This window comes from Mus caroli, unplaced genomic scaffold (genome assembly GCF_978045245.1).
Source record: "Mus caroli unplaced genomic scaffold, Mus_caroli_1 scaffold_15, whole genome shotgun sequence".
NCBI lineage: Eukaryota > Metazoa > Chordata > Mammalia > Rodentia > Muridae > Mus > Mus caroli.
Window position 1 is genome coordinate 51,855,293 of NW_028227270.1, and position 24,454 is coordinate 51,879,746.

At 45.7% G+C, this 24,454-nt stretch overlaps 1 protein-coding gene across 1 annotated transcript; it reads right to left on the reverse strand.

The window, feature by feature from the left end:
• Nucleotides 1-2,076: 2,076 nt before the first annotated feature.
• Nucleotides 2,077-24,202, reverse strand: Nsun2 (NOP2/Sun RNA methyltransferase 2). The gene is made up of 19 exons (XM_021179798.2): nt 24,031-24,202; nt 23,761-23,918; nt 23,169-23,273; nt 20,674-20,779; nt 18,709-18,780; nt 18,000-18,084; nt 16,531-16,723; nt 14,618-14,692; nt 13,038-13,168; nt 9,846-9,919; nt 9,238-9,368; nt 8,751-8,847; nt 6,689-6,870; nt 6,328-6,420; nt 5,658-5,793; nt 5,106-5,186; nt 4,769-4,907; nt 3,169-3,208; nt 2,077-2,864 (listed from the first exon to the last, which is right to left on the reverse strand). The coding sequence occupies exons 1-19, from the start codon at nt 24,199-24,201 to the stop codon at nt 2,582-2,584; spliced, it is 2,352 nt and encodes a 783-aa protein (XP_021035457.1). The 5' UTR covers nt 24,202; the 3' UTR covers nt 2,077-2,581.
• Between the last annotated feature and the right edge of the window lie 252 nt (nt 24,203-24,454).

A 24,454-nucleotide genomic window follows, 5' to 3' on the forward strand; every position in this document is an offset into this window, starting at 1 on the left:
GCTCACGACATGCCTACTTCTCCACCAGCAGCAGATTTCCACTTTGCTGCCCAGGTCCCACGCTGACACAGGACTTTGTGTTGTGACTTACAATGTGTGGAATGAATGGTGGTCTGCGGCATGGTTAAAGGCAAGCATCACTTTACCCAGACCTTACTGGTCATGGCCATACACTCCTAAGTTCAAAGGAAACAAGGGTTTTTCTGTTACCTAGCCTTTTCCTTTTTTTTTTGTTTTTGTTTTTTCGAGACAGGGTTTCTCTGTATAGCCCTGGCTGTCCTGGAACTCACTTTGTAGACCAGGCTGGCCTCGAACTCAGAAATCCGCCTGCCTCTGCCTCCATGCCCAGCTACCCTAGCCTTTTTCTTATCTTGTAATTTGCACACATGTGTATGTATGTGCAAGTTCATGCAGACACCAGAAGAGGGCGCTTACATTTCCTGGAGCTGAGCCACTGACATGGGTGCTGGAACTGAACTCAGGTCCTCTGCAGAGCAAGCAAGTGCTCTCAACTCCTGAGCCATCGCTCCAGCCCCAGAAGTGTTTAAAAGTCTTTTACTCGACCCATAAAGATGAAATGGCTACTTTACACCCGCTCCACGAAGCCACTTCAGTGACCACTTAGGAAATACAAGCACACACAACCCTTTATGCAAGGCCAAGAAGTCCTACAGAGCAGCACCTTATGGGAATCAGACAAACCGTGCTGAAATTGAAAACATACTTCACTATAAGCATTCATTGGAACCATTTAAAATATTCTGGAACCCAAGGGAAAAGCACACAGCCTGAATGGCACCCAGGATTGCCACCCGGCCTGTCCTCCCAGTAGGATTTGACCAAGAATCAGAGTAAGTTTCATCTGCTAAGGGGGTTTCTACAAGACGGCATCCAAAGCTGGCATGGCAACTCATGCTGAGGAGCCCAGTACTTGGGAGGCTGAAGCAGGAGGTTCTCAGGTTCAAAACTTAACAAAATCATGTCTCAAAAAACAATGCTGACACTGTTGAAGTCTGATGAGGAAAAAGAACCAAGTCTCAGGAGACCTCCCTGTAAGACACAAATAGGGACGAACACAATGGCAGGCAGGTGTCTGCCAACAAGCAAAGCTGTCAGCACGAGGTAACAACCAATGGTAACACAAGCCCTAGCTGCACTGCCTATCTGCTCTACTAGTCAGATGTAAAAGCCCAAGAATATTCTACAAAGTAACTAACCCACACCCTGTAAGAGGAGGAGTCACAAGATGGAGGCAGCCTGGGTAGCACTGGCTGAGGCTGACACCCGTCTTCTTGACAGTGAGGTACTTGCAATGACTACGGCTTAGTGGTCTACTCACCTCAAGGTCAGGTCCAAGTGTAAGATCTATGCCAGGAAAGACCCACTGCTGCTAAAATGCCTCCCCCGGGCAGGGATCTAAGCAAAGTATGCCCCTCCTCCTAAGAGCCCAACAATGTTTCATCCACACTCCACAGTTCTACCAGAATTCATTCTGGGGAACCAATGAGTTACTGGGCTTACTTGTAGAGCAGGTGAGTGCTACTTACAGAGGTTGGGTTTCCCTACCCTGCAAAGGCAGTGCCAAAGTCTTTAACCAGCAGATGACAGCTTTCCCATAGCCACAGAGATGGAATCCCACCCTGGTCTTCTTTGGCCTGTATCCTCCGGTCCCTCCCCAAGGAAGAGTTACATACAACTTGTGGAATGGCACAGCTGGACATTTAGGTGAGGATCCTATGACCCTCCCCAGGGCATATAAACAGTCATCAAATCCAGCTGGATTGATTGTTTATGAGCAAGGCACAGCTGAGTTCCCAGAGGTAGCCCGTGTTTAGCTCAGAGCACATATAGGGAGGCCGGAAGAGCATAGGTGTAACTGATGTTCAACTGTGCAGACAAAATGCATTACAGACAGAGGGAAGGAAGAGCTCCTGCAAGGACTCTGCCGGGAGAATGAGAATCTGGGCGAGGGAAACACGGCTGACAGTCCAGCTCCAAGTCCTGTATGAGACACAAGAGGGCTGGCTTTTCTCTCCCATTAGCCAACTAAAAGCAAATCCAAGTCTCATGCCAAGATACATGATCATAAAAGCTCTTTATTTCATGACCCAAGCAATCTCCACCCCACTTAAAACAACTCCAGGGTAAGCACAAACGGTCCCCAAAACTGCTGTCATGATTCACCAGCCTTCCCTCTGAGATGGCTTATCTCACCCTTTATCACAAAGGCACAGAAGTCACCTGAGACCTCAGTGTCAGCATGACTACACAGCACACTGATGTGCAGTCCAGAAAGTATTAAAGCATAGATAGAGCTGCTTCCCAAAGACTTGTAGATTTTTACTATCGTTTTAGAAGACTAGGTCAATATTGGCCGACAAGGGATCTGAACTTCTGCAAAGGCTGTGTTAGCCTTTAACAGCAGAAACATGTATCCACCCTGCAAAAGCGACTCCTAAATGTTAGAAAGCACAGCTCTCCACAGACTGTGGCCACCACTCATTTCCAGGTCCCTGGCTAAGGACATTCTAGGTTTGATCTCCAACAACGGATGGTACCAATTCAGTGTGTGGAGACTCCTTCACCGGGATGGCTCAGCTGCAGCTGCATCACAGCCAGGGATGGAGTCTGGGACACAGGGGTCTTGTGCTGTCTGCTTGGCATCCTCCTCATCTTCAGGCTGCTCTGGGCTGGCAGCACTCTCATTGGTAAGAATGACTCCCTCTTTCTTCTTTTCTCCCAATACCTCCAGACCCATCATCCTGAGATAATGAAGTCGCTCATTTTTGGGCACAAAAGTTCGAATAGAGGCCTTTCCCCGCCACCCACACAGCACGATGGGGCACTGGAGGGTGTCTGGATTCCTGCCAAAAAAGAAGTCCCGTGTAAGCATTAAGCATGCTATTCATTCCACCATCTCGTGATACCGACACACAACCTCTGGAAAAAGTGCTGTGCCCACTGCCCCATCCTCCATGTATGCGGTCAGAGCTGTGACCCTGCCTGCTACCCTTAGTGCCTCTGCTGCTGAGAACTCCCCAAAGAAGACCAAGGCCCTAAAACCCCTGTAGGCTGTGGCTCCTGCTCTAGCCTTCAAGTAAGTGCTGCGGTTACACCATAAGCTGCCATGCACAGCTACTTATCTAACATGGAGGCACGCATACTTACGCAGAATCTGGCTCATACTTCAGCACAACACTTCCCTTTGCTGGAAAAAAAGAGAAACAGACACATGTGACAAGGTTTTCACTTGGTGACCATAACCACTGAGCAGATGTGTGTGCTGTTTCCAAAAAGGGTAAGTGAGCTCTTTGGTCTCAGGGATATAGGTGGTAGAAAATCACAGGGGAGCCCAAATGACAGAGGAAGGAAGGAAGGAAGGAAGGAGGGAGGGAGGGAGGGAGGGAGGGAGGGAGGGAGGGAGGGAGGGAGAATGGTGTATATGCAAGTATGTATATAAGTGCGTAGTATTTAGCACTCTCTGGGGAAGCATGAAGTTGAGAGTTAACTGGTCAGTTCTCAACATTCAAGGTTAAACAGAGTCTCAACTAGCTACAGCACAAAATAACATGAGAAATATCATCCTATACTCTATCACCTCAATACAGGGTAAGGGCCAGTGGGACAGCTCAGCTGGTCCAAGTGCTTCCTGCCCAAGCCCGAAGACTGGAGCATGAGGTTAGATCCAGAACCCATGTGGGCGGGCAGAGGAAGCCAATCTCTGCAGGTTGCCTTCTGTCTTCTACATGTGCACTATGCCTCAAGTAAAATAAACCTTCACAGAAGAATTAAAAGAAAGGGGCTGGCGAGATGGCTCAGCAGGTAAGAGCACTGACTGTTCTGTCAAAGTCCTAGTTCAAATCCCAGCAACCACATGGTGGCTCACAACCATCTGTACAGCCAGTGTACTCATATACATAAAATAAAAATAAATAAATACATATTAAAAAAAAAGAATTAAAAGAAAGAACTGTGAAGTCCCTGCTCCTTCTCTGCTGAAAGGAGTGCTCTGCACTCGGCAGGTGTGTCTCACACCAGGGCGAGGAGAGTACAGGAGACAAAGACAGAACGGATGGTACCCCAGGCTGAGCTGCACTCACAACAGATGTGTAAGGGTACAAACAGAAGAAAAGCAAACAGGACACACTTGGTGAAGATGTCGCCACAGAGACCGAACACTGGAGTTTGGGAGTTGTAAGAGGACAGTGCAACCAAGACTGCTGGTCTGATGGGCCAGCTCAGCTTAAGGGGTCAGGCCAAGTACAAGTTGGGGTTCCATGAGGGACAAAGCAAAGAACCCTCAAAAGGGCTCAGGTCTTTACCATAAATGGCACTGCACATCACTAAGCCCACCACAGTCTCTGAAAGGTTATCTCTGAGTGACTTAAAATCCCTTTGGGAGTGACTGTCCTGTCAGCAGTTATTATCCTGCACTCTATCTGATTGCGGGTGCTCTAGCAACACTTGTTATTCCGTATTACTTGCTGTGTAGCCAAGCATGACCTTTGAATCGCTGATCTTGGTAAGTGCTGGAACTACAGGCATGCACAGTTCACGCAGGACTGAGCATGCTGAAGGAACCCTGTGCCAACTGAGCCTATCCCCTGCCAGATAGGACTGTTTTTCCTCTCAGTTATCCTCAATCCACGACTGGTCAAATCTGAGGGTGTGGGGCATGCAGAGGACTGACTGAAGTGTGTGCAGCTGTCATCTGCAGTCCTCATGTTAGTAATACAAGCTGGCCAGCGTCTTGGATCCCTTTACTCACCGAGTTCCTTGACTTGACTGTAGGCCTCACTGCTCAGTTTTCTAAAGAATGGGTTCTCCTGGGTCAGCAGTGTCTTCACGTCTTCCATTGACACAGTGATGATTCTTGAATTGATAAATGGATACAATGTATATATTCCCTGTAAGAGCCAAGAAAGAGCACTGTGATCCATGATTCCTTAAGGACAAAGGGCTGTCTTGTGTGGTTCATGACATGACTGAAGGCTCCAAAGAAACCAAGGCCCCAGAGGAACTCAATACCTCTGAGATACTGAACTTGAGTGGCACACCAGAAGGCTCCTCTCTGGCTATTTCACATTAACCCTTTTCTAAATTACCTCCTGTGCCAAACGGAACGCACAATCGAATTCTTCACCACTGTTATTTCGACACCAGACTTTTATCCCAGTGTTAATGACCTGTAAGTTAAAAATGAGATTTAACAAGAATTAAGGATACTCATTCACTGCTGCCCCTTTCACTATAGGCAGTATGGCTGCCTCTGAGCAGCTTTAGAAAGGGATGGACAGAAAGAAAAATGGTCCTATTCTGGAACAGGTTCTCAAGAATCAAAGCACAGTTCCCATCGCTTCTATGCCCATGGCTCATGGCAACAATGAAAAGTTGAACAACTAAACACAGACTAAGTTGGACACATTATGTATGCATCCAGACAGAGGGCCCATGTTACTGCTGACAGCCCAGAAGCCCACAGAGCTGAACAAGGCATGACAGCACTGTTAGTAAGCACAGCCACTAGGCTGGCAAACCTGAGAAAACTGTCCAGGGAGAAAACAAAGAGGAAACTCTGGGAGTCGCCCCTCCCAAGAGAAAGCAGTACGGGTATGCAAGGTCCTGCTTGTGCTTAGTCACGCCCACTCCCCAGCCACCTTCATCTTCTCGCTATTGTTCAGCAGTACATTCCTCAGCTCCTTGGAGACCATATAAAGCTGCCGCTTCTTTCCTTCTGTGGTTCGGGTTAACAGATTCATCCTCGGGAATGAAGGATCCAAGGCATAAAACTTCCTGTCAACAAAGTAGCACTGCTTACAGCCCAGCTGGCCCCCTGGCCTCACCTGAAGCACAGGCAGGATGTGCCCAGAGGACAGCCAGGAAAAGGGCTGTTACAAGAGCTGCTCTTCTGCAAACTGCTATCCCCACGGCCAGAAGCCCAGACTCCGAACCTGGGCCAAACCTTAAAGCTTTTACAGTGTATGCTTTTCTGTGTTCCCTATGCAGGACAATTCCACTCCCACTCCTACTGGCCCCTCAATTTCCTAAATAAAAGCAGACCAGGAGCCTCTGCCACTGCCTGTTATACTGAGTGAGCTAAACCCACACTGGGTCCCAGTTGACAGTGCTTCCTGTCGCCTTTACCTCCAGGTGGCTCTTCCTTTTTCAGCTTAATAAAGGCTGGGGTCTCTCAATTACTACCCAGCTCTAATGCATGATCAGGAGGAAGAGAGCTAAGTACCAAGTACTAATTGTATGAGATTGATAATGCTTTTGTTTTGCTACAATGAACTTTCTAAAGTGGGATTCAAATGGCAGGATCCTTACTCAATAGGTGGAAACAAAGGATCATCTTCAGGAATGAATACAAATGGATCTTCTTTAAATCCAAACAACTTCATTTTCTTTGATGGAGGAGGGCTGAGGAGAGAATAGGGAGGTGGTAAGGTGGTCAGCAAGTGTGGCAGGAGCAGTCCATACCTGCAGCACTCACTCAACCCTGTTCTGTAGAGCTGGAAGCATCTGTGAGTGCGGTCTAACTTGCAGAACATAACAAACAAGTTGTGCTGTGTCCTCATTCCCCTGAAAGTCACCATGGCTAAGGCTCTGGGACCCCATATAGCTTAACAAGGAGGGCTATGAAGACAACAAACAGATAGTTCTGCTCAGATGGCACCTTCTTCCTCACCCACACACGCCATCTTTCTTCTCATTACTCTCTGTGTTCTCAGTGGTGTGAGCTGTTTCTGAGTCACCAGCTCCAGTTATCATCTGACTTTCCAGCTCAGACTGGTCACTGGGATTTCCCTCTGTGGCAGCCACATGGCTGGATACCCTGGGTTCTCTGGCTTCTGCAGATTTACTCTGGACCTGTTGAAGGGAACAAATTCATTTTCACACAAAAGCAACACACTTCGCACCACTGTAAAGAAATTAAGACTACCATGTTCCTGTCAACCACTTTTATTTTTTTTAAAGCATTGAAAGATAAACATTCTTTTTAAAAAACATTGCCTTTGAAATTTGCTCTTTAAATGGAATCTGCAGGCATTGTTCAATTCAGAGCTGACTCTCCAATAGCTTCACAAAGAACATCCCAGGGGCTTGTAGAGCCTGCCTGCTCTTGGTAACCCTGTGTCCGCTCTGGGTAAGGCACATGAGTCCTACAGAGTTAGGCTTGGGCCCATAACTGATAGACATCTTAACAAAAGAGGGCTATGGAAACTGTTCCAGGGTGTAATTAGGAGGAGCACACACACACACACAGGGCCTCAGGAACTGAGGCAATCATGATATACAACTAACTGGCTCAGAGCAGAAGCAAGTCATATTCTAGCACACTTGCCTACCACACAAACCCTTCTGTGGTTATAAAATGTGGCCAGGAATTGTGCATTTCAAGGTCATCTTGGATTAAGACTAAGGCTGCTCAGCTTAAAAAAACAGAAAAGAACTGTTTTCTCAAGGACCTCATCCTCCCCTGGCCACTGGTGGCTCAGGGTAACTACCAGTCCAGCTTCTAGTTGAGACCTAACTCTGGAGTCCAAACTCCTTGGGAGTAAAGCTTAGAGCTGTAGTCTTCTGGTAGAGGTAGGATGCCAGCCATATGGCAGTGTACATTTTCTAGTAGTGTACTTAAAAAAAAAAGGTAAAATTAACTTCACTAATACGTTTTACTTATGGCAGTGTGTTTGAAATACTGTTTCTTTTCTAAGTGGTCGCTGGAAGTTTAATATCAGGGTACCTTGTGTTCTCTTACAATGTGTTTTAACAGCGGCAAGCATTAAGTTATTTGGAGTGGATGTTGAAACTAGAGTCCTTGCATATGCTAAGAATGTGCTCTGCCTCCAGCCCCAGCAGAGCATGCTCTGGGTGTGATGTATCTTAAGAGTGTAACAGTGGCACTTCCTGTGCTCTGTACCTACAGCTAGTGGCTGAGCTGGTGGCAATCGTTCTGAGGCTGTTATAAGTATGCCGTAGAATGACATATACTTGAGGTGCCTTCTGGCTTCAGGCTGTTTTAACAGGGCTTTAGCCTCTCTTCCATTTTACTGTCTTACTTTTTAAAGTATTTTGTGTCATTTGCTGGGTTCCATGTTAGCATGCCTCTTTCACTCTGACCAGTTTCAGGTGTCTGGCCGGGCCTGTGTGTGAGTGAATAACATGGCCTGCTAGAGACACACTCCTATGAGGTAGTATCTTACTAGTTAGTCATGCAGAGGTGGACACCACTCACAGTGAAAGCCAGACATAGCTGTGCTGTCTTTTCAGAGGCAGTGGATACTGTAGACAGTGGCCTTTTTGAGATGTCTCTTGAGGCTGTTGCTGTGACTAGGATTTGGCTCTAACAGCTTGTGGCATGGAGGTAATGATGGCTTACAGATAGGAGGGGTGTCTTACTCCAGAGCAGAACTCACAGTGGGCAGAAGGAACCTCATGGTGCAGGGCAGGAAACGTCAGAGGACTCCAGGCTCAGAGTCCAGACAGAGTCCTGCCACCATCAACCTCATGTCCTTTCAACTGCTGCTAAGTAGTTGGGGATAGACAGAGACAGAACATGGCCCCAAATACATCCTTTCTCACTGTCTCTTTTTGAGGAATGCCTATGTTTTGTAAAATCTGAAATTCAAATGAAGCCCCCTTTCTTTAAGCTCAGAGTTTCGTAACACCCTCAGCTTTCAAAACCTTCACTTGGCTCTGCATTTGAAATGAATTAACTCTTACAGGTCTTGTCTTCTGTTAACACTTACCTTGGGCTGACGTTTGTTCCACGGCATTGGTGCTTTCTTGACCAATACTGCCACAAAGAACCCTCCAGTATTCTGATGATGGGGCAGGATTCGAAGGCTACAACAGTATAAATGCACAAAGCACGCAAATGATCCAAAACTGAGTCTGCTGAGGTCTGTTCTGCCCTTACTGCACTCAGTGCTACTCCCAGAAGAGCAGCATATCTTCACTGCAAAGTCGTCAGAGGGGAAGGTAAGGAGGGATGACACAGGGCGACACAGGGATGGGGAGATGCACATCATCAAGGCACACTACAGGCATTTATGGAGCTATCAGAATGAAGCAAGAGTGCTGTACAGTTACCACACATAAATGAAGAAAGGACGGAAGGCACATGGCAGTTTCCAAAGTACTAACTGAAACTGGACACAATACCAGTACTTGTAAACACTGGTACTCACAAACAAAGGACAGCAACCCCATCGACTCCACAGCTCACAAACTTACCATCGCTCTAGATGCATTGCCTGTAGCTTCTCCAGGTCCGTTGGTGGGAACATGGTAGGCCGGATTTGTGTATGCCTGCCCTGGGGAACCTCATGCCAGTCTGCAAACCACTGCCCGTCTCTAGTCATGACCTGTCCAAAGGAAGGAGCAGCAGCACCCCAGTGAGGAGCACACCGGTACCCAGGGTAAGGCGGCTGGATACACATCCACCCCCAAGTCCAGGAGCAATGCCATCACACCCACGGACTCGGTTTTCATTGTTTTTAAAACAAATCTCAGACGATTTTGTGTGGGAAAGACAAGGGGAAACTATTTTGATTTATAAACCAAAGTTGAACTGCAAACCACACACATTAAAAAAAAAAGGTATCAAGGTCATATTTATGTGCGTGAGAGCAAAGCCAGGTTCCATACGGGGAACAAAAGAAGAAAAGCAACCACATGCAATTATAGCATTTGTCCTTAAATAGAATCTGCAAGTGGAATCCATACTGTACAACCATGTGACACACTGATTCACAATGCCCAAACACAAATGTTTCCCAATGTTTGTGGCTCTTTCAAAGTGTCCCCAGTCCTTAGAAATAAAGTCCCCATCACAAGATTACCTTCCACTGTGAGACTCCAGGCATCCACTTCAGTCCTGGCAACTCAGCAGACACATCAGCAAGCTCAAGAGCTCCTAGGAACATACAAAACAAAAAAACAAGAACCCCAAAGGCTTATATATTGTGCCCATTCAAAGAAACCCCAAAAGTGCATTCGTCAAAGTACACACGTTGCGGCTCCACTCTTTCTTTTCGAGACAGGGTTTCTCTGTGTAGCCCTGGCTGTACTCAAACTCAGAAATCCACCTGACTCTGCCTCCTAAGTGCTGGGATTAAAGATGTGCGCCACCACTGTCCTGAACACGGCTCCACTCCTAAGAATGTCCAGAGAAGGTAAGTTCATAGACAAAAAGCAGCTTAGAGTGGACAGAGAGTGAAAGCCAGTGGGTATAAAGAACCTGCTTGAGGTGCAAAAATGGCCTCAAACTGAACTGTGGTGACAGACTCAGCTAAGTGAGTTTACGAAAAGTCTTTTAACTACTTTCAAAACACAAGTTAAAACTTAACAAAGCTGCTAAAATACACAGATAATATGGTTACACTGAAGCTGTAAGCATTAACTACAGTTACTGCTGGTTTGCCCCCACAGCTAGGATTCAGTCAGGTATGCTCTGCACACACATTGGTTAGGTGAACTGTGTCTTCATACCTTTTGGTCTAACAAACACCCCAGAAATTATGTTCAATTATAAAAGTTTTCCAGGGCAGCTGTGAACATGTTCTAGTCCTGTGGTCTACAACAGTGACATGGTAAGAAGCTGTACACCAGCTACCAAAACAGACTTGAGGAAAACATCCAAGTCCCTTGGAGAGGTGAAGGGAAAGCAAGTAACTGTAAGCAAGTCAAACGGCCCTAAAGGCACCTTTGCTAGGGAGCCTTCCATAGAGCTCTGCTCTGCTCTTATCTCCCTCCTGGCCGGGCGAGGTGGCGCACGCCTTTAATCCCAGCACTTGGGAGACAGAAGCAGTCGGATTTCTGAGTTAGAAGCCAGCCTGGTCTACAGAGTGAGTTCCAGGACAGTTAGGGCTACACAGAGAAACCCTGTCTCAAAAAAACCATAAATAGATAGATAGATAGATAGATAGATAGATAGATAGATAAAGATTCTCCCTCCTTGAAAGCAGACACGAAGTGTAGACACCAGTTCTTTCCAGCACTGGGCCACTGTCTGCATCAAGGAGCAAAACTCTTCCCAGGTCAGGAAGGAGCTCACCCCTTCTTCAGCGTCCATGGCTGGGAGCCATCTTTCCTCCAGTTCTCGACTGCAGCGTGTCAGCTCTGAGCATCCAGTAGTCCCTGATTTCCCCACACCTAAGTACTCTATGCACTCTTTGTTGCTCCATTTTCTGTTTAAAGCTTGTGACTAAGACTAAATGCCAGGCCTGATACAGAAGGACGGCTCCTGTCACCATCAAGCCTGTGTTTCTGGTGAGTTTACCGGCATTAACACCTACTCTAGTCGAGGGAACTGCTCACCAAGAAACCTAAGCCATGTTTAATATCAATAAAAAGCACCAGCAGAGAGACCGTGTGACTCCCTCAGCTCCTACTACTACAACCACCTTCAGAGGGCTCTGCTAAGGATCAACCCCAGCTACTGTCACTCAACTACATCCTCAACCCAGGCTTTTGGAAAAAGGGATTCCTGTGAGCCTCAAGCTGGGCTTAACTGAGCCCCTCTGCCTCCCTCTCCCTGAGACTGACAGCACAAGTCCTCTAGTTGGCTTCAGAGATAGGAACTGGCTGCCAATGCTAAGTACACCGCCTGCTTTTCAGAGCTGTGGGACTACGCCATCCTCCTAGCTATCAGAATCCTCCCATCCCTGAACGTCAGCTAACACAGGCATAAATCTGGTCAAGTTCAATTCTTATCACTTGGCAGAGAGTGTCTGTGGGTATGACATCATGATAATTTCCTTCTCCTCGTGCAAAATAATTGTTCCAAAATCTCATCTTTATTAAGGCTAAAGTTAAGAATCCAATATAACACATCAAATGTCAACCCAAAGAACCCAGCTGAGGGCTGACTGCACAGCGCAGACCAGCCAGGGCTAGGCACACCTAATGCACCCATGGCAGTTGGTGGGTGCTGAGCCACAGGAAATGTGAGTGAACTTTCCATGTTATGTTTAACTTCCACATCGCTTGTGAGGATGGCACTCTGGTGGACTGTGATATCAAAACATGGAAAAAACCTACTGACAACTTTTTAAAACCTCCAATATAGGTTAAGTTAGTGGTGGAAAGCTAACTCTGCAGCAAAAGGCTGAAAGTGAAGCACTTTAAAAGCATTGTGAAAATGCTGTTTTGGAATACTGTTAGAAAATGCTGCCTGTCTGATGTCTCAGTGTAACTCAGTGTCTAGGACTTTACAGCAGTGGGACGGGTACTAACAAGTACAGGTCAGCCAAGAACATGTTGAAACTGGGACCTTGTGAAACTGGAACAGACTGACATCACTGCAAAGATCAGCCTGGTAAATCCTTAACACAGGAAGACTCCCCTTCCAGATGCACATCCCAAAGTGTGGAAAGCAGGCCAAGAAACCTTAACACCACGTTCACATCCACAGCCCCAGGTTCACAGGAGGTCACAAGAGAGATCCAAGTGCCCACCCACTGAGGAACTGTACAGACAGCTGGGTAACGCTCAGCTTACACATGGAATAAAACCCTGACGGAAACTTGCACTGCTGCAAACAAGGCAGTGACCTAGAGTGACAATTCCAGAGACAAAAGCTGAATGGTGGCAGCAGGAGACACAGAGCTTCAAGGTCAGTCTTGCAGGATAAGGAACTGAGGACCATACTGAAAGCTGTGCAGCATCAATTAGCCAAGCATCCTGCTCTGAACACTTACAGGCAAGATGCTCAGTGGGGATTATTCTACCCCATTAAACTCTTACACAATCAATGTATAAGGGTCTGGCATAGTTACAAATAATCATTTTGTTATTAGAGAAAAATGAGCACAGCTTTGTCCCCAAGCTTTCAGGTTCCAAGTAATTCACAAACTAAGTCAATCACATCCCAGAAGCCACCCCCCCCCCCTTTTTTAAAAGTACAACATCTCACTTTAAAGAGTTACAGGTGTTGGGTTAAACATTCATGCAAATGGTGAATACCTGTCCTCCCTCTCCCCAGCTGCCTGCTCACTGTCCACTCTTTAAGGACTGGCTGCACGCATGCTCACCTTCACTCTTCTCTAGCAGAGCTGCTATCACTGCTTCATCCTCCACGGGGTTCAAGGAACATGTGGAATACACCATCCTGCCACCTTCCGCCAGCTGCTCAGCACCTCGAGTTGCAATCCGAAGCTGGAGGCTAAAGGTAGATCTCAGGTTAACATATCAGCCCCTGAACAGAGGCCACAGAACACCTACTTACTCCGTTACAAACATGATTTTTATGGCACTTTTATAATAAAAACAAAGCAAACACCTCTCAGGGTTGCAAGTGAATTTAATGTAATCTTATATAAGCTGTATGTTTGTTCCAACATCTTTTTTTTTTTCTGTTCTGTTTCCCAACAGTTTAACAAAAAAAAGTATAACGTATTTGGAGAATTTCTCTACTAAAAAATCTCCAAATTTATTGAATTATGTAGTTTTCCTGGGAAAAATATAAAACCTTTCCTCCATTTTATAAAACCAGTAATATTTAATAAACAAAGTACTTGCTAAATTATTTGTAGTCAGTTTATACTAGTATACTAGCCCACTTACTGAAGAGCTTGTGCTTTTCATGTTAAAAGAAAAAATGAACACCAAAGCTCTATAGAAAGAGCCATAGAGAACGCCATCAAGGGAGGGAGGGTCTGGAAAGATGACTCAGCAGTTATGAGCATGTACTGAGGACCTGGGTTTGGCTCCCACCACCCACATGGTGGCTTGTGAACATCCAAAACTGTAGTTTTCTGACCTCCATAGGCACCAGGCACACACAAGTGTGCACATATACATGCTCAAGGAAAACATAAACAACAGGAAGAATAAGTACGCCACACACCAATACTGCCTCGCACAAACCATGGACAGACGCTACCATGAGAAGTCCACAGTGAAATGGGCATAGAAGGCAGATAAATGTGCATCATAACAGCATAAAAAGTAGCTGTTACTATGCCTTACTTATTTTCTTATTTATTTGATTTGTCAAGACAGAGATTCTCACTTGAACTCACTTTGTAGACCAGGCTGGCCTTGAACTCAAAAGATCTGCCTGCCTCTGCCTAAGTGCTGGGACCAAAAGAATGTGTCACCAGGCCAGCTCAAAGTTACTACCCTTACTTAAATAAGACTTTTAAGGCAATTGTTTTAAACCGTCCTAATGCTGCAACCCTTTAATATAGCTCCTCATATTTTGGTGAACCCCAACTATAATTTTTTTTTTTTTTTTTTTTTTATTAAGACAGGGTTTCTCTGTATAGCCCCTGCCGGCTGTCCTGGAACTCACTTTGTAGACCAGGCTGGCCTCGAACTCAGAAATCCGCCTGCCTCTGCCTCCCGAGTGCTGGGATTAAAGGTGTGCGCCCACGCCCGGCTCATAAAATTATTTTGTTGTGACTTAATAAGTGTACTATTGTTACAGTTATGAATCATGCTGTAAACATGAATCCTAAAAGCACTGTGACCCCCAGGCTGAGAAGCACTGCTTTAACATAACTTGTAGTGGGCAAACTCTCATGAGGCACCTGGGGCACACCAGGAAATGGTCTACCAGGGAGCCATGCATCTTGAAGTCTGCCTGTCTCAGTCTAAGCAATTCACTCACCCATGGAGCTGCAAGCTGTTTAAGGTTGTCCATTTCTTCCAGACATCAATGTTTTTTCTCATTGTGCCATCGCCACTGGAAAGAAGATATTTAACAAGTGAGCCCTACCCAGGTCATACCCAAGCTGAACTGCAAAGCAGGTATTACAAACACTGACTAAAGCAACTCCATCCTCACAGGAGACTTTCTACTTCAGCTTCCAGAAAACTACACTTTACATTCAAATCCAGAAAGCAAGGAACAGGAACAGAAAACCTCATTTGATTCTCAAGAGACTGCTTCCATGGAGAAGTGTTGGGTACATGTGGCCAGATCCACAGTGTTCTGCTGCAGACAAGTGCTGGGTGTCTTTGCAGAGGATGTGAGAATGAGAGTCAATTCTAAACACAAACACATTTGCTCTGTATATACCGTATACACACAGGCTGAAGATAATGACGTGCCTCTCTGAATAAGCAGTGCTTTGGTTGTGACTTGTCACAAGTTAGGGTGTGAAATTGTTCTCTTGGAGATCTGCCAAGGATTCAAAATGCTTTGACTTTTGGAGAACTTTACATTTCAAATTAAGGATATTCAGACTATACCAGCAAAGTTAATCTGTATATCCAGGAATTAGGCCCTTGTATAAATGCTACTTAGAAACATGGTTAATAAGACATTAAAAAAAATCAGTATTATATTAGCAAAGGTTTTGCCACAGTAATCATCCACTCAAGCCAATTTAATCCTTCTACACTTTTTTCTATGTGTTAAATATTTCTCACTTTCTTCTCTGATTTGATAAAAATTATTACAAAGTACACTTTACAGGATAGACTTCAGATGTCCTGTTTCATCTACCCAGCCCTCCAGGGTTTGCTCCTGTTCTACCTCAAGACTTCACAAAGCTTCATTTCCAGATACTTCAGGAACAGTTCCACAAGATAGGAAACTCCTGATATATGATCTCTACTTTAAAATGACACTCTGGCTGGATGATAGGGCTCAGATGGTAGAAGCTCTACCATAATTTCTGGGATTTCTTCAGCCTATAATCAAGAGTTTGTAAAGTCAACTTATTTTCAGAAAAAAAAAAATATTTTATAAGACCATATGGGTAGAAAACATGAGACCCTCACGGTTAATCAGTTAATATTATAACTAAGGAAATAAGAAGAGAATTCATGACTCATGTACTTCTGATGCTTCATACAGAACATTATAAGTTTTACTTACCATGCTGTTAAAGTAGTCCATGCTTTTAAGTTTCACGCTATTCTAAAGTATCAAATTTCCATGTGTTTGAACTCAGCCACACTCAGTACTATCAGCTACAAATCAAACTAAGTTCTACATAAGCAGTAAATGTTTAAGAATGGCATCCTCTCAAAGAGTTGTCCTAGATACTTTGCTAGGTTCCCTCCGGCAGACTGAGCTGGAGTTTCCACCAATCCACTCTGTTCAGGCATCAACGCTTGGGTTTCACCACCTCTGAACTGATGTCAATTACAGCATAGGGTCTTTCCTTTCAAGACAGCTATTCAGTCAATTCATAGAATGTTTCTGCAAATAAAGTCTAATTCTCTAACATTTATGCCATTAAAATTGAAGTATCAGTACACAGTTAAAATGAGTTTCACAAAGGTTTCAACTCTTAAAAGAATTCTTAAGGGAGGGGTGTATGTGTGTGTGTGTGTGTGTGTGTTCGTGTTCCATCTTCTAGGGCTGTTATGACTGTTCTATACCCAACACCATGCCGAACTGTTTCACAACTCCCTCAAGTCTGTCTTTTTGTTAATATCCTCCTCCATCCCCCTGGCCACAGTAACCGTGTGCACCATTGTGGTCATGTGGTACTTCATTTAATCTAATCCATATGTAATTGGATTTCCTAATAAGATTTTGGGCATTCTGCCTTTTAATAATGTAAATACCTGCAAGGGACATCACATAAAATTCGATCATAGAAGAGAATCTCTTTCCTTCCGTCCACATCTACTGTAAGTCTAGGTATGCTGGATGCGTCATGGTTTACCACCATGATGCAGGGACTGCTCAACCTTTTGGCCTGATGGACGAGCAGATAGCAGCGCTTGTTGTCCACGTCATTTGCGATTACAAATCCCTCTAGGAACATAAAATTGTAGTCAGGAGAGATGCAGCAGAAGCAGACTCATCCCCTGAAACACACAACCAGAACCCCTGGGTCGGCAGGTGAGGAGGAAAGCTCTGCAAGACGTCAAGGCTCAGAACAAGACTTTATAGAAAGGGAAAAGGGGCTGGGCGTCTTTAATCCCAGCACTCAGGAGGTAGAGGCAGGCAGATTTCTGAGTTCAAGGCCAGCCTGATCTACAGAGTGAGTTCCAGGTCAGCCAGGGCTACACAGAGAAACCCTGTCTCAGGGGGAAAAAAAAAAGAAAATAAAGAAAAAAAAAAAAAAAAGGGAAAAGGAGCTGACTGACTGTCGGCGTGTGCATTTTATAGGCACCCGAACCCTCAAAACCTCAAGACTCATCTGTTAGCAGCTATTGACTTTGTACCAACTCCTGTGCCAATAGCTTTCCTATGAATACTATTAATTATGGGGGAGGTGTAGGCAGAAAGGCACATAAAACCTGACGGAGTTAAAACCCTGCCCATGTGTCAGAGCTCTGCTCTAGAATGGATATGTGGCCTGGGGTAGGGTCTTGTCACCTAAGCCCATCATCTGGTTGTGGAACATGACACCCAAGCTCAGAACCACCCCAGGATGGTTCCCAGGTGATGGTCCTGCTCATTTCTAGCTCCTCCCATACTCTACCACAAAAGGCAGAATATGCTAACAACATTTACAACCAGGACCATGCTTCAGAACAGCGAGGGACACAAGACATCAGGAATACAGAGAAGAAACTGTTCCTGCCAGAACTGGGACTTGGGCAGCTGCTGAAGCCAACAAACAGGACAGACCAAAGCTGACCTGACCAACACTGGAAATCCTGCTCCCCACTCTCAAGAAAGACAGGAAACCTGCAGAAATGTCTGCCACCTCATGAGCATCCTGCAGCCTCCCCACAACACTGCCCATCACATCCCACTTCACAGGGCATCCAATGCCGCTCCAACCTCCTTGAAGGTGGGGGATCTGAATGGAAGGGACTAACAGCAATAACCAAGAACATCATGTAACTGCTTCTCACCTACTCAAGTTCAAACACAAGTCTGTACTATGTGCAGGCCCGTTTTCTATTACAGACAGACATAGGAATCTCTCATAGTCTGACTGTGCTGGTCTGAGAACTCATCATCAGTGTGCTACCATCAGTTCACAGTTATAGGAGCAGGCACTGCCCAGGAAGCAGGAAAGGGGAGGACTTCTCCTTGACCACAACCCAAAGTAGCTTCCCTGCCCCGCAGTGATTACCTGGAAAGGGCACACTCATGTCTGCATGCAACATTTCAATTAACTGTGTGGTCTTGGATCCAGGGGCTGCACACATGTCTAAGATCTATAAAACAAGCAAACAAACATACATGTATCACTTATGAAAAGCTTTAACACTCTGCATTTGACCTCAAACCGCCTTGTGAGTTGTTCTAATACACTAACTTGCATACCAAGACCTAACCTAAACTTCTATCCGATGGAGAATGTTCCCTGCTCAGAGGCATGGTGTACACATGGCTGAGGACAGAGTGCTGCTGGGAACTGTGGAGTTACAAGTGGCCCAGCATGACATGACAGCAAGTGTCAACTCCAAAGTGTGGGCCCACTGCACTTCTTCTTCCTCATCTGGAAAATGCAGTGATGGGATGCATACTCAGAGGATCATGTAGGCACAGGCAAGCCATCAGGTTACTGATATCACAGAACAGTGCTTGGCACTACTGAGCACCACAGAGCCAAGGTGGTTTAGACAAGGATCACTCAAGGCTATCTGTATAGTTAACTTATTACAGTAAAAAACCTTGAAGAGTGGAGAAAGTTATGTGCAACTATGTGTATTGTAAGATAAGACAAAACTGCAAAAGCAAAAATCCTAAGGGGATAGGCTAATACTGTAAAAGGTTTCAGCAGAGTGGACACACTGCCAATACCTACCTACCCCCCAGTCCTCTACGCGGTACACTACCTTATGGTGCGGCTCCACGTTGAGCAGCAGTGGGGGGATCATGCTGACAGCCTCCTGGCGGCTGATGTTTCCCTTGAGGAGAAAAAAAGCAGCAACAATAAGAAAAACAGCATTTCAAATCAGCAATGTATGGAGTGTGACAGGAAAAGCCCACATGATCTTACAAAGAATAAGCAAATCTCTACTATCACAAAATGTTCAGTGAGAGGAGAGTTTATATCAATCGATAGTTGCTTGCTATCTAAAGATAATTGAGAACAACCCACTAGCATCAGGTTAGAAGGTCAGGTATGATACTGGGGGTTAGTACCACAGTCTTGTTCCTCTTAAACACGGGGGTCGGGTGAGTGTCCTCAAGGATGGTCAGCTATCAGAGCAGGCAGCCAGGAGCCAAAACCCAGTGCAGGAAAGAAAGTGATCACTGAGCAATAACCCTTCTTCCTCACATCTCCTCTACCAGGAACCCTCCATGTCCACTTCCCAGAGCTAAGCAACTACTTGCAGAAACCAGACATCAGCTATCTTTATCTTTTGGCAACTAACTAATCAACACAACACCCTCCTGTTGTTTTCACCAGAGCCAGGGAACGAGAGCTGGCAGATAAGACCCGTTCAGGTGGGGACAGGGGACAGCAGGGCAGTACTGCCTCTGTCATAACCTACCAATAATGGGGACATGTGGGCTTCTCACAAGATACCTGCTTCTCAACCTGAACCACTTGTCAGGCATTTGACACATGACAAGTCAGGCCTATGACAGTCAGCCCTGACACCCAGACTTGACCTTTCACCCGTTATTCTCTGCCTTGAGTTTCTCATCAGCAGTGATTCTGTGGCACCTACCTAAACCTTGATCCACTCACCTAGGCACACCGACGTAAGCTTCCAGTTTATTAATGTGTCTCTGCCTCCAAAACTCTGCAGAGCTAATGAAGCCAGCTCTGCTTGGCTGCACAGCTCCCACTGCCTAGTTCCTGTAACAGTCACCTTCCCTCACAACTTGGGTCTCCATCACCACCTAGCTGCCTACTGCACTGGTCACCACCCAGCCTGTGCTCTATTCAAAGCACAAACTGGATGCTCCCTAATGTTTTGCTAACCTCTTACTCTACCACCAACCTAGATAAGGAACTGAGCAGAGCCGAGGACAGACAAGGATGTGGCAGCTTTCAATGCTTAGTTTCCAGCGAGGGAAAGTCAAGCAAACTTGTGTCCTTTACCTATTTGCACAGAAAGCCATAGTGGTAAAAAACAGCGAGTAACTGAAACTGAGCCAGACCCAACTTTCAAATTGGTAATGGCATCAGTAACTAGGGAAGCACAGCATTTCTAAAGCTTGGTGAACAGGAAGCCCACTTTATCTAGTAGCACAAAACCATTCACTTCATCAGAAAGAGGTGAATAAGAAAAGGAAAGCTATAGAGTGTGCACTTCTCCAGGTCCACATGAATGGGCAGCAGCTGTACTGGGACAGTCCAGTGACTGAAGTTGCTCAAACCAACCCAGAAGGTCTGCACCTACGAGAATAACAGCTACACTCGGCTACATGTTTTTGGCAGCATTGGTAAAGGTTCAATATAGGAAAAATACAATCAGCAAGACACAGTAAGATAAAGTGTGACATTAATAGTGCCATTACAAGTAAACTAGATAACTTCCATAGTGGCCTTAAAATCTTGGATGTATGACAGTTCAAGTGAACACACATCTAAGAAGAAAAAAGGAGGAGATTGTACAGAAGTACTATGAGTGACAGCCTGGTCCTACACTCAGATTCGACAGCCATGTGAATCCACCAAGAGAAGGCAGTCAGACAAGCTGACAACAGAGACAGGTAAGCCTAGTCAATCACAGGAAACTAAGGCCAGTGTCTCCTCACCACGCCACTCTCCAGGTGGGAAGCACGGTGCCAGTGCAATCACAGCACCGTGTTCAGGCCCCAGGGCACTCACAGAACCCACTTACAGACTCAGTCTCGCTGACCAGGAACTGATGAAACTTTGCCAACAATGGGGACTTCCTCAAGATTTTCCGACTTAAGTTTGTGTGCCAGGCAAGTTCTTCAGGGTACCTAGAGATGGAAGATGTTGACCATTTTCATACAATAAGGCATGAGTAGCAGGCAGTTACACGCTTGACAGATTCCTGATTATGATTTTGTTAGTCTATTTTGTATGTCTGTAAAAGCAATTCTATAAGGCAACAAAAGAGCTTACGTACAAAACCCAACCCCACACCCCCTTCCCATTCTTGGAAACCACAAATGCACTCAGTTTTAACAAGACTGTTATCAGCTATGCAGACTGAAGAATGAAGTCTCCTGTCATTTGTGTCACTCTGAGGACATTCCTTCTTTGTGAAGTCAGTGATTGGGACAGGTATTATCTACACCTGGCCTGTACCTATTCATCTACATGCAGGAACGAGGGCTTTGGTGTGACTCACGACACCCTGCTCACCAAGCCTACTCAACCCAGCATCAAACTAAGCAGGTCGGACAGTAATTAATCTCTACGTTGGCACTGACTGTTACACCTGAGACAGGACAATGAATTCCTGTAACAAGTCACAGAGGTTCTGTGTATCTCTGTAGCCATGGTAACAAATGGGAAAATGAAATCAGGCTGACTGGAAAACAGACCCAAAGTGACAAACTTGAAACTTGGACGTGACACAGAAAAATAGTTGTTAGACCCTGCTCAACCATTGTGCACTAAGATACTTCTGTCAATTTCCATCTAAATTATGAAAAAGAAATTTTCTGTGGTTGTTACACACAGCACTCTTCCACTCTCTTTTTTAACCAATCTTTGATGCACCAGACAATTAAAAACAACTGAAATAGTAATTCTGCTTCACCAGAGGCAATTCCATGGACGCCACCAGTCTGGAGTCCTAGTGTGATATTGGAGAAATCTTCTGCACACTGCTTTTAGTGTCTGACATCCAGGACTCATTTAAACGGACCTGCTGTGCTTAACATGGTAAGGAAGGATACTGAAAACCCAAATAGCCAGTGAAAAATGGCAAGCGATATTCCATGATTAAAAAAAAACACAAAAGATTACCTAAAAACAAAAGACAACATCAATATACCAATAGTTAAAATGCAGACATGGTAGCATAGGCCTTCAATCTCAAAAGAAGAGGGGACAGTCTCTCTGAGTTCGAAGTCAGCCTGTTCTACATAGAAACTTCCAGACCAGCCATGATTAAATAATAAGACCCTGCCTCAAAATGAAAAATCATAAAAAAAAATCAAAACCCATAGTTATCGGAAAAGACTCACTAAATTCACCTTTATATAGCAACTGCTTAAAATATTTTTCTTTTGTGAAAATTTTACCTAAAAATCTTAAATATGAAACCATAATTAAAAGCTTCCTTAAGTTCACTCAGGGTGTGGAGCATCTGAGCTGTTACTAAGCATTTCAGGTATTGAACATGAAATCCTACACCTTCAGAGCCAGGGATCACAGGTAATAAAAGGGCTGTCATGGGAGCGGGAGTGCCTGGATGCTGGATACAGGGGAAGACTGACTGAATGTGAGCCTACAGGCAGGTTGCACTGGGAAACACTGGCACACAAGCCATAGCAACCTGTGATGAGACTGGCAAGCAGAGCTTGTCTTCCCTTCTACTCTGAAATTAGGATGTGGAAAACTGGTCATTGTAAAAAGAAGTTCAAGAAGCAACTCAGGAACATCAAGGAGGAAGCTGGACCCAAAACCAATTAACCAAAGTCATTAACTCAATTAACTGCGAGTCACTGATGAACACGTATACCCCAACCTCATGTTGATAAAAGCACTACAGAAAAGAACATTAAGATGCTTGAAAAGAGGCAGATGATGGGGGCTGGGGAGATGTCTCAGTGGTTAAGAGCACTGGCTGCTCTTCCAGACCAGAGGTCCTGCGTTCAATTCTCAGCAACCACATGGTAATGGGATCCAGTGCCCTCTTCTGATGTGTCTGAAGACAGCCTCCCTGTACTCATATACATACATATATAAATCTAAAAAGGCAGATGATGCTGGTACATGGATTTAATCCACCCAGCAGACGCAGGTGGATCTGAGTTTGAGACTAACTTTGTCTACAGGTTTCAGAACACCCAGAAATCCTGTCTCGGAAAACAGACAAACAGATGCTTGAAAAATACATCCAGGGGGCTAGATACACAGCTCAGCAGTTAAGAGCACTGTCTGCTCTCCCTCCCATAGGTCCTTCCCAGCAACCACATGGTGGCCCACAACCATCTGTAATGAGTTCTGTAATGCCTTCTGGTGTGTCTGAATACAGTGTACTTATATATAATAAACACGTAAATCTTTATAAGAAAAGAAAAGTCAAGTACAACCAAGCTCTTTAAGCCGACAGTGACTTTAGAGCCAAGAAGTGCATTGAAGGGGGTTGGGGATCTAAGAAACACCCAGCACGAGGAAGCATTCTGTACCCACCAGCTTAGTGGTTGTGGAACTTCAACTTTCTGTCCATCTACTTCCAGGTCCTCCAACTCCTTAAAGTACTTGTTCTTCAAGCAGTGGAGAATCTCTTTGGCATGGCTATGGAAAAAAAAAAAAAACAAGCAAGTTTCACAGTCATCTAAGAAGGTGAGTTGGTAAGATTTAATAACTTTAAGATTGCAAGTGTTTTAAGGTAAAACCAGTTCTGAGAAGACGTTCCATAAGCGCTCCGGGGTGTGCATGCAGACTTTTTAACACCTAGGCCCTGTTAACATCTAAGAAAGCAACACCATCCATTTTCTAACTCCCTCCAGTTCACTGTTGTGTTAGACACACCTTACAAATAAGGTAAAGCAATACTGCATTTCGTCACAGCTTCATTTTTTTTTTATTTGCCACGAGTCTTGCGGATAACGTGCATTGACGTACAGGAGAGGCAAAGATTCCTTCTGCTCGGACGGTCCCCCACAGGACCCAAGTCTTTCCCGGGTTGCGTTTTCTATTCATATTCTAATGTCCCACCGAAGACGTTCCTGTGCACTACAGCCCCCAAGTCCACACCTCAGAAAAGACACAGCAAATGTACCTTTTGTACCCAGTGATTCTCAGTGTGGCTGGGAGAGGTTCTCGGAGTGACTCCATGAATTGGTCCCATTCTCCCTCCGGCACGATCTTGAGTTCCTGATAGTAGTGCTCGAAGAGCTTGTTCTCCTTTACGATCTCGGGATAGCCACCTTCCCAGCCCTGCCAGGAAAGCGACAGGTGAGCAAGCTCCGACCGACACCCGCGAACCCGGCCCACGAGCAAGCTCCGCACGCGCGAGCCCACCGGGCACCCCTCTCGTTCCCGCGCCTACCGCCTGGCCGCGCTTTCTGCCGCCGTCGCTGCCGTCTTCCTCGCCCTCAGGCTGCGGCGGCTGCTGGAACCGCCGGCCCCGCGCCCGCCGCCCCATGGCCCACGCGGCTGCACACGCGGAGCGCACACAGCGACCCACCAAGCCGCACGCACGCTGCACTTCCGGCTGCATCCCGAGGACCCCGCGGCTGGGTCCTAGCAGGGGCAGTCAAAAATATGCCTGAAAGACACAACATGCTCCGGCCGAGAACTCACGCGATAAAAGGGTGGTATTCCTATAGAGAACGTGTTTCCTCAAAACAACCTTAAACGCCACTGAGCGTGAATCTCCCCGTCTTACACAGAGACTCAGGCACCTGCATGGACGATCTGATCGTAGCGCGTGCGCAGAGAGTCATGGAGTGCTGGCCGATCTGTCGCTGTCC

Excerpts from the sequence above, each read along its gene's own strand:
- Nsun2 (XM_021179798.2), bottom strand. The coding sequence starts at position 24,201 with ATGCAGCCGGAAGTGCAGCGTGCGTGCGGCTTGGTGGGTCGCTGTGTG. Across the intron at positions 5,794-6,327 it reads CCTTTGTTTCCACCTATTGA|GAAGTTTTATGCCTTGGATC; the intron begins GTAAGGATCCTG and ends CTTTGTTGACAG. Across the intron at positions 4,908-5,105 it reads CGTTCCGTTTGGCACAGGAG|GGAATATATACATTGTATCC; the intron begins GTAATTTAGAAA and ends TGGCTCTTACAG.